The sequence below is a fragment of the Cryptotermes secundus genome, unplaced genomic scaffold (genome assembly GCF_002891405.2).
Source record: "Cryptotermes secundus unplaced genomic scaffold, Csec_1.0 scaffold166, whole genome shotgun sequence".
Taxonomy (NCBI): Eukaryota; Metazoa; Arthropoda; class Insecta; order Blattodea; family Kalotermitidae; genus Cryptotermes; species Cryptotermes secundus.
Window position 1 is genome coordinate 936,135 of NW_019720562.1, and position 13,310 is coordinate 949,444.

The 13,310-nt window shown below is 39.2% G+C and overlaps 1 protein-coding gene across 5 annotated transcripts in view; it reads left to right on the forward strand.

Moving 5' to 3' along the window:
• Positions 1-11,429, forward strand: part of LOC111868258 (progranulin-like) — a 29,804-nt gene extending 18,375 nt beyond the window's left edge. For all 5 annotated transcript variants that reach the window (XM_023858748.2, XM_023858772.2, XM_023858766.2 and 2 more), the window contains 3 exons: positions 4,114-4,298; positions 6,041-6,181; positions 9,651-11,429. In XM_023858748.2, coding sequence (XP_023714516.1) covers positions 4,114-4,298; positions 6,041-6,181; positions 9,651-9,743 — 419 coding nt within the window. In that variant the 3' untranslated portion in view covers positions 9,744-11,429. The remainder of the gene's footprint in view (positions 1-4,113; positions 4,299-6,040; positions 6,182-9,650) is intronic.
• The last annotated feature ends 1,881 nt before the right edge of the window (positions 11,430-13,310 follow it).

Sequence of the window (13,310 nt, forward strand, 5' to 3'; positions counted from 1 at the left end):
TTTGGATCGTTCCCGACGTTTTTCCTACCCTCCATAAACTTCTTAAACCACTCGAAAACTTGCGTGCGAGATAGACACTGATCACCATATACTTCTGTCAACAAATTGTAAGTTTCAGTGGCAGATTTTCCAAGTTTTGTGAGGAATTTGATGTTAGCACGTTGTTCTGCATTAGCACTCAGCATTATTCCGACGGAGCTCAGAAACACGATCCGCTTCTAACAATGGTCGCGGCCAGACTAACCGATGCACGTGAATGAAACTTTGTGTGACGGTAGAGGGAAGTCCAAGGGTCAATGCCCTACCCTCCTCTTCGTCAATGACGTGGCCGGAAATGAGTCATAAAAGTAATCCGGTTTCTTTATTGCCACACCTTGTATATGTGTTTTTGGTGTGGTCTTCCTGTATACAGGAAGAACAGAAATGTTAAGAGACCTGTATAGAGGAATAAATGATTTCAAGAGTGGTTACCAACCTAGAAGTAACTTAGTTAAGGATGAGAATAGTGATCTGCCTGCTGATTCCCACATCATTTTGAATAGGCGGAAGAACTACTTCTCTCCATTATTGAATGTACATAGGGTTAGGCAGATAAAAATGCACACAGCAGAATCGTTATTACCTGATCCTAGCCCTTTTGAGGTTGAAATTGCTACTGAAAAATTGAAAAGGTATAAATTGCCAAGTAGTAATCAAATTCCGGCAGATCTTGTTCAAGCAGGAGGTGAACTATTACGTTCTAAGATCCATAAGCTAATTACTTTTATATGGCATAAGGAAAAATTGCCTGATCAGTGGAAGGAATCTACAGGATGGGCCAGACTCAATTAGGCAGTATTTGATTATATGTTATTTTTATTGATAAATGTTAACAATTGCAGTGGTTACAAAAATGGAATCGCACACACATAAGTCATCGATTTTCAAGATGCTGGTCAACCTGGGCACCACCTAAGTCAACACAGGCTTGCAGACGCAAAGCAACATTTTCACACGCCTTTCTACACATATTCACCGGAACTTTATTGAACTCCTGAACAGTCACCTCACGCAGATGTTTCACACTGTCAGTGGGATTAGCATACACCTTGTCTTTGCGGTAACCCCAAAGGAAAAAGTCTGGTGGGTGATGTCGGGCGATCGGGCTGGCCACTCCACAGGCCCTCGACGGCCAATCCAGCGTTGAGGAAAACTTGATGCAAGAACGCCCGAACAATATTGGCGAAGTGTGGTGGGGCCCCATCTTGCTGCCACCACAGTTCATCAAAGTTCTCTCTCCTCTGAAGTTCTGGGATGACACTTTCCCTCAGCAACTTTAGGTAGGTTCCCCCGTGATGCAACCCTCAAGGAAGAACGGGCCAATCAGTCCTTTGTACATCTCGTCGCCCCACACCATCACTCCCGGGGACTGGAAATTGTATTCAATGGTGGCACTGGGGTTCTCTGGCCGCCAAAACACGCAGTTGTGTCTGTTGACCGATCCTGATGTGTCAAATTTGGCCTCATCAGTCCAGACAATATTCTGGATAAGGTCAGGGTTCTCCTGAAACTTGGTCAGCATCAACTCGGCGAACTCAAGTTGCCTGTCGAAGTCGTCCTCGTTAAGAACATGAATAAGCCGTGGATGGTATGGCGTTAGCTTCATGTCACTCAAAACTCTCCGCAAACTTGTCCTCGAAATGTCCAGTAGAGCTGACAAACGGCGGGTAGACTTCGATTTCTGAGGAGATGATGCCAGTTCCGCAGTGACACGTGCTTGTGTGTCAGCAGTTCGGACAGTTCTTGGCTGACCAGGATGCTTGGGATTCAAAGCACTGGCAGTTTCATCAAACTGCTTGTTTATTCGGACGATAGTGTCCCTGTGGACTGCTGGGGGTCCAAACTCTTCCGACATCCTGCGCTGGACTTCTGATACATTGTTAGTAACTGAGAAAAGGCGCACACATTTTACACGTTGCTCGATAGACAACCGTATACCGGCCATGATGTTTCCTCGATGCGCACTAAGTAGGCAGAGTATTGACCTCATTCACAGCATACCGTATGATGCTGCCATCTATCGACAACAAAAGGTACTTTCCCATTATCCCGTGTGTTGTTGGATTGGTTAGTTATTAATGATGAAAAACTGCCTAATTGAGTCTGGCACACCCTGTATTATTGTACCAGTTCGCAAGAAGGGTGATAAAACTGACTGTAGTAATTATTGTAGGATATCACTGGTATCATCGCCATTCAAAATTTTATCCAATATTCTTCTCTCAAGGTTAAGTCCATGCTTAGATGAAATTATTGGGGATCATCAGTATGGATTTCGACATAACAGATCAAATACAGATTAGAACTTTTGCATTCGTCAGATATTGGAGAAAAAATGGGAGTACGATGAGACAGTACATCAGCTATTCATAGACTTCAAGAAAGCCTATTATTCAGGTAGGAGGGAAGTATTGTGCATTATTCTGATAGAGTTTGGGATACCCATGAAACTAGTCAGGCTGATTAAAATATGTTAAAAAAAACGTGGTAAAGTCCATGTAGGTAAACATTTGTCTGATAATTTTCCTATCCAGAATGGTCTAAAACAGATACTTTATCACCACTGATTTTCAACTTCGCTTTAGAATATGCCATTAGGAAGGTTCAAGAAAACCAGGTGGGACTGAAATTAAATAGGACACATCAACTTTTGGCATATGCTGATGATGTGAATCTGCTGGTTGTTAATATAGATATCATAAAGAAAAACACAAACTTTAATTGATGCGAGTAAAGAAGTTGGTTTAGAAGTAAACACAGAAAACTAAGTATATGTTGCTGTCTCATCACCAAAACACAGGGCAAAATCTTGACATAAAGATAGGAGACGTTTTGAAAATGTGGCACAGTTCAGATATTTGGGAATGATGTACAACAAATGAAAACCTGATTCAGGAGGAAACTAAGAGGAGATTGAACTTTGGTATTTCTTACTACCATTCAGTCCAGAACTATTTGTCTTCTCATCTGCTGTCTAAAAACATAAAAATTGGAATATACAAAACTGTAATCTTGCCTGTGGTCCCTATGGGTGTGAAACTTGGTCTCTGTCCTTAAGGGAGGAACATAGATTGAGAGTGTTTGAGAACAGGGTGTTGATAATATTTGAACTGAAGAGAGGTGAAGTGACAAGAGGTTGAAGAAAACTGCATAATGAGGAGCTTTATAACTTGTACTCTTCTCGAAGTATAATGAGAATGATCAAGTCAAGGAGGATGAGATGTGCAGGGCATGTAGAACAAATGGGGAAGAGGAGGAATGCATATAGAATATTGGTGGGAAAGCCGGAAGGAAGGTGACCACTGGGAAGACCAAGACATAGGTGGGTGAACAATATTAAAATGGATCTTAGAAAGATAGGATGGGATTGTATAGATTAGATTGATCTGGCTCAGGATAGGGGCCGTTGGAGGCTCTTGTGAGCATGGTAATGTACCTGTGGGTTCCGTAAAGTTCTGGGAAGTTCTTTAGTAGCTGCACAATTGGTGGCTTCTGAAGAAGGATTCAGCTCCATGAGTGAGTGAACCTAACCACATGTTTTACTATAACTGACAAACTACTGGAATTTTGTATGGAGGTAAATCAGAAAGTTATAGATTTTGTATTAAATATTTATTGATGTTTTAATGATTAACATACATGGCTTATTTAATGATGGTATTTTGCTGGTGAAAATTATACACAGGAATAAGTTACTGTTAATTAATGGCTCTTGCTTGCATCAGTATGTAAATTGAGCATCATATAATTTATTCTAGAGTTTTCTATATATCGCTGACTTACTTGTTTGAGCTGTAGTTGCCAGTAAGACCACACCTTTGCCACTGATGTGGTCTTAGTGATTTTTCTTCGTAATCTATAAGTATGTAATGACTCACTCTAATAACTAAATTATTTCGGTATATTTGTGACATACTTTTCATTATGGATACAGAACAAAAAATGAAGTGCCATAGGAAGGATGTAAGAGTTTTGTATTACAGGTTATTTTCCTTTTCCTCGAGCAGTTTTACTCTGAACATAATTTGTCGTCAGAGTGTAAAAGTTGTTTTTTTTTCTTCCTTCAATATCAAGGCTTGATGGAGCGTACGAATCAAATCTGCTCTGATGGATCCCAGGTCAGTGATTCAGATACGTGTTGTGAGATTTCTCAGAATGTGTATGGATCTTGTCCTCTTCCTGATGCTGTATGCTGCCAAGACCATAGAACTTGCTGTCCTTCACAGTATGCTTGTACCCCAGGAGGATGGTGTCAGCCGGTATGTCCTGAGCATTTTATAAGTGCCACTAATTTTAATGTCTTCTTTTTTGTGTATGAAATCCTTTGTTATAATACTTGAATGGAAGATGGAGGAGGGCTATTCTGAAAGTAACCTCTGGTGAGCTGTTAACAAAACGAAATTAAAAAAAAAAGTTATTATGTACAAAAAATATGTATATACTTAATCTGCTTCTCACTATAGTCACTGCTGGAACAGGCATTCTTTCTATTGGGGAATAAGTTCTTGTATGCTTGTTTCAAAGAAGTCTGCCAGCTATGAGCTCAGCCAAATTTTGATTCTTGCCATCAACTCCTCATTATTGTTAAAGCACTGTGATTGCAACCAGTAGAAGTGGTAGTCACTCGAAGCAAGATTGGGGGCTGTAAGGAGGGTGGTTGAACAACTCCCATTTATAATGCTCCAGCAGTGCTGTGCTTGGTTTTTGTACCCTATGTTAAGTTGGTGCAGGTGGCGAAAGATAGGAACTAGCTCTTTCGATTGAGTTCAACTTTGTAGGTTTTACCTGAAGATGGAGGCAGAATCCAATCTCTGAAATGTTGTGCTTTACTTAAAAACAGGGTGATATTGTTCAGAAACGTAATATTTGTAACAATATTTATTGTTGTTTCAAACACAGTGTCATAAAATCGAGGTATAAATCCTGGAAGTTAAACTTTCTTTTGTTCGGTGCTGGTTATATATTAAATCAAAATTCACTAAATATTGGGAAGTAGCACTTTGTCCATATTACACTGGACATGGAACCATAAAAATATTCACAATATTTAACATGTGATTTCATAAATAAGGAAAACTTAAAATCTTCGAAAGAAAGAGATCGAAATCCTGCACTGTTTTCTGTAGAGTGACCTCAGTAAAGGAGTTTTTACAAATTTCTTGTACAGACACCATTCAGTAATGTGGCACATAATTACTCTCAAGATTTCTTGTCTGATGTTGGATCTGTTGGTCTGTTTTATAGTGTAGTTTACTCTTCCTCTTTCTCGCTTGTAAGATCTTTAATATGGTTTTCTAGTAATGTATTGTTGTGGCCACTTTTTCTTTCCTTAAATTCATAATATGGCTTTGGACGTGAAACACGAGGATGCTGATGCAGTAATAAAGAAGACTGAAACTTCATGGACAAGTATATGCTTGGAATGAAGTTAAAGGGTGCAGTAATTAGGCTGGTATATTGCTAGTGTTTCCAAGCTCAGTTGTAGGAGAGAATTATGTAAGATCATTATTAATGATGAATGTTATTGTTAGTAACGTTTCAGAGTCCTATCACACTTTCCCTAGCCTTGTAATGTAACATGAATGGTTTTGCTGATATGTGTCTCAAAGTTGTTCAGTTGTAGTATTAATTTCTATTCATATTGTGTTTATCATTTAATTTGTGGAATTTGAAAATGAACTGTGCAGATGTGAACAAAATATTCAAGGGGGTTCAGTTGTAGTATTGATGTGTTTTGTGTGTGTTGTATGATTGCAGATAGCATAAGTGAAATGAAATTAAACATTCTGAACACGCTTGCAACAGAAATGTGTTGACTTTGAAAACAAAGTGGTAATGACTGAGTAGATAATTAAGGTGAACTGAAGAAATGTATAGTAAGACGTAGGGAGGCCAAATAGAAAGGAAAAGTGAGCTTGCACATTTATTTAGTTGTATGATTCATGGAAGTAAGTGTTAGGGTCTGGTAGTTACTCATACATTTTGCAAATACTGATCACAGGAAATGGCAGACAATACTCTGAAACCTGTAAAACGAATATCAGTCAATACACTCTGCCCAGGAGGTCGTCAGTCTTGCCCAGCCGGTGACACGTGCTGCCCTCGGGGTTTTGGACAGTGGGGCTGTTGTCCATTGCTAGCAGTAAGTATTCCATTAGATGTACTGAAATTTAAATTTGAAATTTCCACCAGTAAATCTGTAGCTTGTAAAATTTCCCCCATTTTCATTATTGAAATGTGTACTCCCTAGTCATGCATATTATGAAGTACTGTATTCTTTGACTCACTGTTTTCTTGAACTACCCCCCATGAGAGACTTTTTTTTTTTTTTATTTTGAAGAATACAGCTTCTGGGATGCGATGACTTGTAACTTGGTAGGAGTTTACCAACATTCTGGAGAAATGTGCTCCCTCTGTCTTCAGGGTCAAAGAGTAAAATATGCCAGCAAGTAGCAAGCCAAGTGCTTTATGCTAGGAGAGGAACACATGGTTAGATACAGGACTAGATTGGAGCCCAGAGATAACCAGTAGGAGCAAGGAGAGGGGTAAAGGAACATGGCAATGAAGAGGGCCATATTTGCAAAAGTGGAGAGATGGAAGGCAAGAGAAAATTGACATGAGTGACCAGTGTAAGACCTGGGTCTGGAAAGCAGCAGAGGCTGTAAGTAGTTTGGTGGGAGTTGAAGCTGCTGCTGCAGAAAGACCTACGAGGAACACTGATGAAAAGATGCTGCTGCAGGAAAAGTATCAGGAGAGCTCAGCCAGACGGGTGTCTCAAAGAAGGCAGTATGAATGAACCTACTAGCATGATGGAGAACCTGACCTCAAGAAGTCCTGTAAGGAAGGCTTTGTACATTCTTTCAGACAGTAGGTGAGAGGTTTCCATGATGTGCATGGGCAAAGCTATCCTTTCTGCAGTGTTGGGATGTTCTGTATTCTTGTACTCATCTCTTTGCTTCTGTTGGTTACTAGGCTTCTATCAAAGCCTATATCTGACTGTAGTTTTCCTGTACAGTTCGCTCAACTTGCTGTTTGTTTCATGCTTGACTTACTCCTTCACTCTGCAGATGGAGGCAGTATGTTCCTTTAAAACGTCAGTAAACTTTTGCCAGACTATTGCATAAGATGATAATCTTTGCAGCCATATAGTCATTGCCATGAGAACCTCATGTCCAATGTTTTAATGTTATTACTGATATCCTAGAAGAATGAGAATTTTGAAAGGCCTCAACATTTCTCTGTTATATTAATGACTTTCTATGGATATATCCATGTACATATTTAATATTTTAGATGATAATATAAATGTGCATGGTGTATGTAGTAAGTGATGTACTGAGAAATTTCATCAGTTAACTATAACTGGTATGATCACAGGTTGTTAATGCAGTTTAATTAGCTGGTTCTGGGTAGATCAGTTTCCCTGTATAGAAGTGTTAACTTTTATTGTTTTCTTTGGTTGTTTTGTTATTACAAGGGGCGTTCAAGTTATAAGGTCTCCGATTTTTTTTCTCAGGACTGGGAGCAGATAGACACATGCAGTTTAGTTTAAAATACGTGTGCACTCTTTGTGAATGTGTGACCGAGATGGCAGCACTGTACGGCACACAGAACTCTAGTGGTGGTGGCGAGTGTGAGGAGTGTTTTTGATACTTAAAATGGCGACGTTTTCGTTACAAGAACAGTGAGTATTTATTCGTTTTCTCCACTTGCGTGGTGCGACACCCATTGAAATTCATCACCAGTTGAGTGAGACGTGTGGTGATGGTGTCATGAATGTGAAAAATGTGCGTTCGTGGGTGCGACAGTTCAAACAAGGCCGAACGTCATGTGACAACGAACCAAAACAATCTTGGCCTCGCACCAGCCGGTCTGACAACATGGTCGAGCGAGTTGAGAAAGTTGTTTTGGAGGATTGCTGATTGAGTGTGGAAAACATCGGCTCCAAAGTTGGCATTTCCCTGGGATCTGTGCACAAAATCCTGCATGAAGACCTGCGAATGCGGAAAGTGTCCTCCAGGTGGGTGCCACGAATGCTGGCGGACGACCACAAGGCTGCATGCATAGCAATTTGCCAGGTGATGTTGACACATGATGAAGGCATGAATGGGACTTTCTTTTCATCAACTGTGTCAATGGATGAGACATGGATGCCGTTTTTAATCATGAAAGGAAGTGCCAGTCAGCTCAATGGAAGCACACGGACTCACTGCCACCAAAAATATTTTGGGTAAGCGCCAGTGCTGAAAAATGGTGGCCATGTTTTGGGATAGTGATGGCGTAATCCTTACTCATTGCGGTCCAGAGGGCACTACAGTGACAGGTGCATCCTACCAAGATGTTTTGAAGAACAAGCTCTCTCCAGCACTGCGAGAAAAATGGCCAGAAAAGGCTGCATGTGTGCTCTTTCACCAGGACAATGCACCAGAGCATCGGGTGTAGGCAACACAGCAGTTTCTTCGTGAAAAGAACTTGAAGTGGTTTCTCATGCTCCCTACTCACCTGACCTGGCTCCTAGCGATTTTTGGCTTTTCCCAATGATGAAAAACAGTCTCCATGGTCGCACATTCACCAGTCGTGCCGCTATTGCATCGGCATTTTTCCAGTGGTGAAAACAGACTCCTACAGAAGCGTTCGCAGCGGCCATGGAATCATGGCGTCAACGTTGCGAAAAATGTGTATGGCTGCAGGGAGATTACGTTGAAAAGTGACAGAAGTTTCAAATTTTTTGTATGATTATTGTGTGAGAAAAAAAATCGGAGACCTTAGAACTTGAACGCACAACATAGGTTCAGTTACTAACAGTGCTATTAAGTGAACTACAAATAAATAAATAAATAAATAAATAGGTTATTAGATAAATGTGATGTTATCCAAAAACTTCGTATTTGAGTATGTAAACATTTCTGTACAAGTATTGTTTGTGTAAAAACAGTGTTAATGTACTATATGTATTGCAGTGTTTGCCAATTGCTTTGAGAGCTACCACACATATTGACAAGAACAAATTTCATACTGTCTTTTGTTGTCTTCTACTACATCCACAGCAGGAAACAGGAAACTGAACATATAGTCACATTTTTACATATGTTATATATCACATTGAATCCTTTTCTTATTGGCACTGATCCTTTAGTGTGGGATGTGTAAGAGAAAATCACGTAGTAAGCTAGACAGGAAACAGGTTTCATTATTTCTGTAGTAGCTGTCTAAATTAAATTTCAGGCATAGTCTTCATTCTATATATATGTAATAATGAAGAGTACAATTACATTAGTAATTTTGCAGCGTTCCTTCCTTAACACAATCCTTTGCTCTGTGGGTTGTATATGACACTGGGATGGTTGGGAATCCAGTTTGTTTCTTCATGTTAGAAGTGTTAATAAACCTTTATTGCTCTGCTTGTTTATCTTCATAGTATTTAAACTTCTGAAAATGTTCTCACTGTTGGCTGCAATTGTGCGAAGGCATCATGATAGCTATACATTGTCAGTATGGTGCCCCTTCAAGACCGAAAAACAAGAAGTGGACTCTGAAGTAGTAACATTTAAAATACCAACTGTCATTTTGTACACAGTAGTTAACCTAAGTATCTCATATATTTGTTGCAGGCAACCTGTTGCTCAGATCTTAGCCATTGCTGCCCTCATGATTACAGGTGTGATGGCAGGGGATTTTGCACAAAAGTCAGCGGCAAATATTAAGTGATTAGTGGTTTCAAGAAGTTGATATGCTATGTTTGATTTCACTGCATTTGTAGGGGTTTTGAAAATGTGTCTCCCTGAAAGAGAGAGAGATGTATGATTTAATTGGTTTCATAATTTCATATAATGTTTTTGGAAATATCTGTAAAGCCATAAAAAAGGTTTCTGAATATTGTTATAGACAGCCTTATTTTTTAAACCTACCCTAATGTCACAGATTTGATGGACTGCATATTTTTTGTTAGAAGAAATAACATAAAATAATGGCTCTTTTTAATGACTGAATAACAGTATAGTTGTATGTACTTTTGTTTTCAGCTACCAAAATAATAATTATGTATGGAGACCATTCCATTATTGGAAAAGAGAATGGTTTCATGGAAATTGAGTAAGAGCTGTAATGTATGTTGTGCCTACTATGTGAATGCAGTGTGTTTATATTATGGTATTTGAAAATTAACAATTTGGTTGATGCTGTATTTAACATGTTCCCAGCTGCAAGAATTTTTGTAGGTATGAAAAGAGAGACTTAACTAAATGCTAGTATGATACAAATATTGCAGTGTTATTTTACAGAAAAGAAATGGCTTGGTGCTATATTAATCTATTACACTGTCTTGTTATATGGACTATATATGATACTGTAGGAACACTTGTACTTGCTATGAATTTGCGCTGTGGGCTGTAATTCACTTGAATTTGAGTGCAGCTTTTCCTTCTCATATATTAAAGTTGAGCTGTTATGCATCACAAAATAAATATGTTTCTGAATTAGTGAAAGGAACAATAATGCCCTTCCTTGGTTAAATTTGATTCCCATGGGCTGCATGCAGCCTGTCAGACATCGTAGTTGGTAAATTTGATTTCCATGGGCTTCATGCAGCCTGCCAGATGGCTTGTGTGACCTGCAAGAAAATTCTGCCAACAGAAGGTAAAAATATGTAGTTTAAAATAAAATTTCCAAAATGCTTTAAAACAATATGTACATGTAATTCTAATTAAAAATGTCTACATCTGAAACTGAAAAGTGTCGAGTACATTGGAACAGATATTCTGTTGGCAGGTGTTCATGATACCTAATATTCCATTATTGCAGTAAGATCAGATTGTCAGATCAGTACTTATTCTTAACACCAGTGTTAACAGAACTTTATATTTTGCTGCATGTGAACTTGATCTTGTTTTGATGTAAGAATTAGTTTTCCATTGATAGCTTGAAGTAGGGACCATATTGTAGCATTTACAGTTGTTGCTATGCAATGACTGTGAGACAGTCGAATAAACAACAGCCATTTCTAGGCAACGGATATGCACACAACAATAGAATTACTGCTGGAAACGGTGTTTTATACTCGATCCATACAGAGAGGTTATAAGGAAGACAGTTGGGGCAATCCGGTTGAGTCAGTTCAGTTCTGCAAGGGAGACTGAGAAGAGATGACACTATAGTTTGGTTGACTAGAATTCTGGACAGGAGGCGGTGAACATCAAACCTGAGCAAATTAAGCTGAAGAATCTCCACTGTTAGAAACTGTTGCCAGGGAATGGCCGGTGAAGACACAGCAGGCTGTAAAATGCATAGCAGGTGCTGTGGTGATTGTGAATTGTGGAGATTAGTGGTAGTGCTGTAATTGTACTTTCAAGATGTGTGTATAAGTGGTCAATAAATTCATCCATAAATCCAAACCCTATACTATCTCGTATAGTCACCACATAAATGTGATGATATGTTTTCAAATTACTGGATGTTGGTTTAATAACAAGTTTCACACTTCTAACTACTGTTTGGCAAAATTCAAATGGAGTGGTACAGTGATGTGGGGGTGGTCTCCACAGAAGACACTGCTTCATATGTTGTTGCGTGTTGATTTCACTGATGCAGAAATGTGTTTACCACATCATTGTGTACCAACGAGTGTGATGTGGACCACAGAAATCCCTTCTGTTCTATAGTGTGTTTTCTTCTTTGGGAATATGTTTACCAAGCAGTTGCCTAGCAATTAACTATTCTGGCTTTCAGGCGTCATGTCACAAATACAGACTCTACAATGTACACTTTTATAAAATAATATTTCATTATTCATTAAACCTTTAACGAATTCAAGTACTGTATTCAGTGCCTTTCAGTGTAATGAATGCAATTCATAAAAGAAATCAATTACAAAAATAAAATCACTTGCATCAGGGTCCAATTCAAATAGAACATAAATACTTAAAAAGAGAGAACTATGAAAGTCAAGTTTATCCAAGTTTTTTTTTTCCTTGGCACTACAGACCCAGTGGGCCTAGGCCTACCTCCATGAAGTTTTCAGCTCACCTATCAAGTTACAACTGGCAATTATTAAAGTACAGACTGGATATAATTATATTTTTTCATTGCAGCATTATATATATATGTAGAGTATGTATAAATATAAAAAAGATAAGGTACCTGTGCTTAAGTAATTAAGCATTATGCCGTGAAGGCGTATGGAGGAGTGGATGTATAGATACACATTTTGTTGATCTTGGAACTAGCTGGAGGAGAGTGGTCAGCTTAATGTCCAGGTCGCTTTACCCTCGGGGAAAAGAACCCCTGGTACCCATTGGATGGAAGGTAGGGTGAACCCCAGAGGCGGTCTGGAAGATGTGGAGAAGATAAAATTCTTGACCGTACTGGGACTCGGAACTCCAACCCCTCGGTCATCCAGCCCGTAGCCAGTCGGTACACCGACTATGCTATCCCGGCTCCTTATATACATACATACATACAAGGATGCATGACAGGAACAGCTCTATATAGTGTGTGTGTATATATATATATATATATATATATAGAGAGAGAGAGAGAGAAAGTTGCTACTGTTATGCTCTGTTGTTTTCCGCAGTTGTAATATACAGTGCACCGACAGAGTCGCCATTTTTTAATGTTGACATGTTAATAAGCATAGATTGTTTACCAATGTGGGTATGGACTCTGTTTTGAGCTGTGTATGATAACGTGAGTAGTTCTGTCAACAGTAGATGTATATATGCAAGGCCCTTGAGGACAAACTGTCCAGCTTGGCATTCCGAAGCTAGGTAATGCGAATCTCGGCCATGGTATCAGCTATCGTAAATTTATTGTCGTTTTCCTCAGTTGCTCCAGTGAAGTGCTGGGACAGTACCTTAAAATGCGTCTTTGAGGGGAACTTTGCCAGTCTTAGGTTTAATACAGGTCAGTCTTCAGTCTCAGTTTATAACAATTTTTTTGTGTTAATGGTTGACAGTTTTCACTTTGGAATTCTTGATAGGTGTCTGTAGCATGTTCGTAAAACTTATATGAAGCGACAGCGATACTTTATGGCAGCTTGAATTTTCTTTTATCGTGCCACCCACTATTAACCGGAAGCAAGGCGCCTCGCCGGAAGCTGTTAGGGTGCAAATCAGAGATAAAGCCACAGCAAAGCTCAATTTCCTTCCTTTAGTATTGTAGAGCGAGGGTCGCAAAGATAGCGGATGGCGCTTTAATGTATGTACAATTTAAGCACAAGGTGGAATACATTGTCAGATATTAATTACACTGGACGGAACTGTTTAACTTTTTAT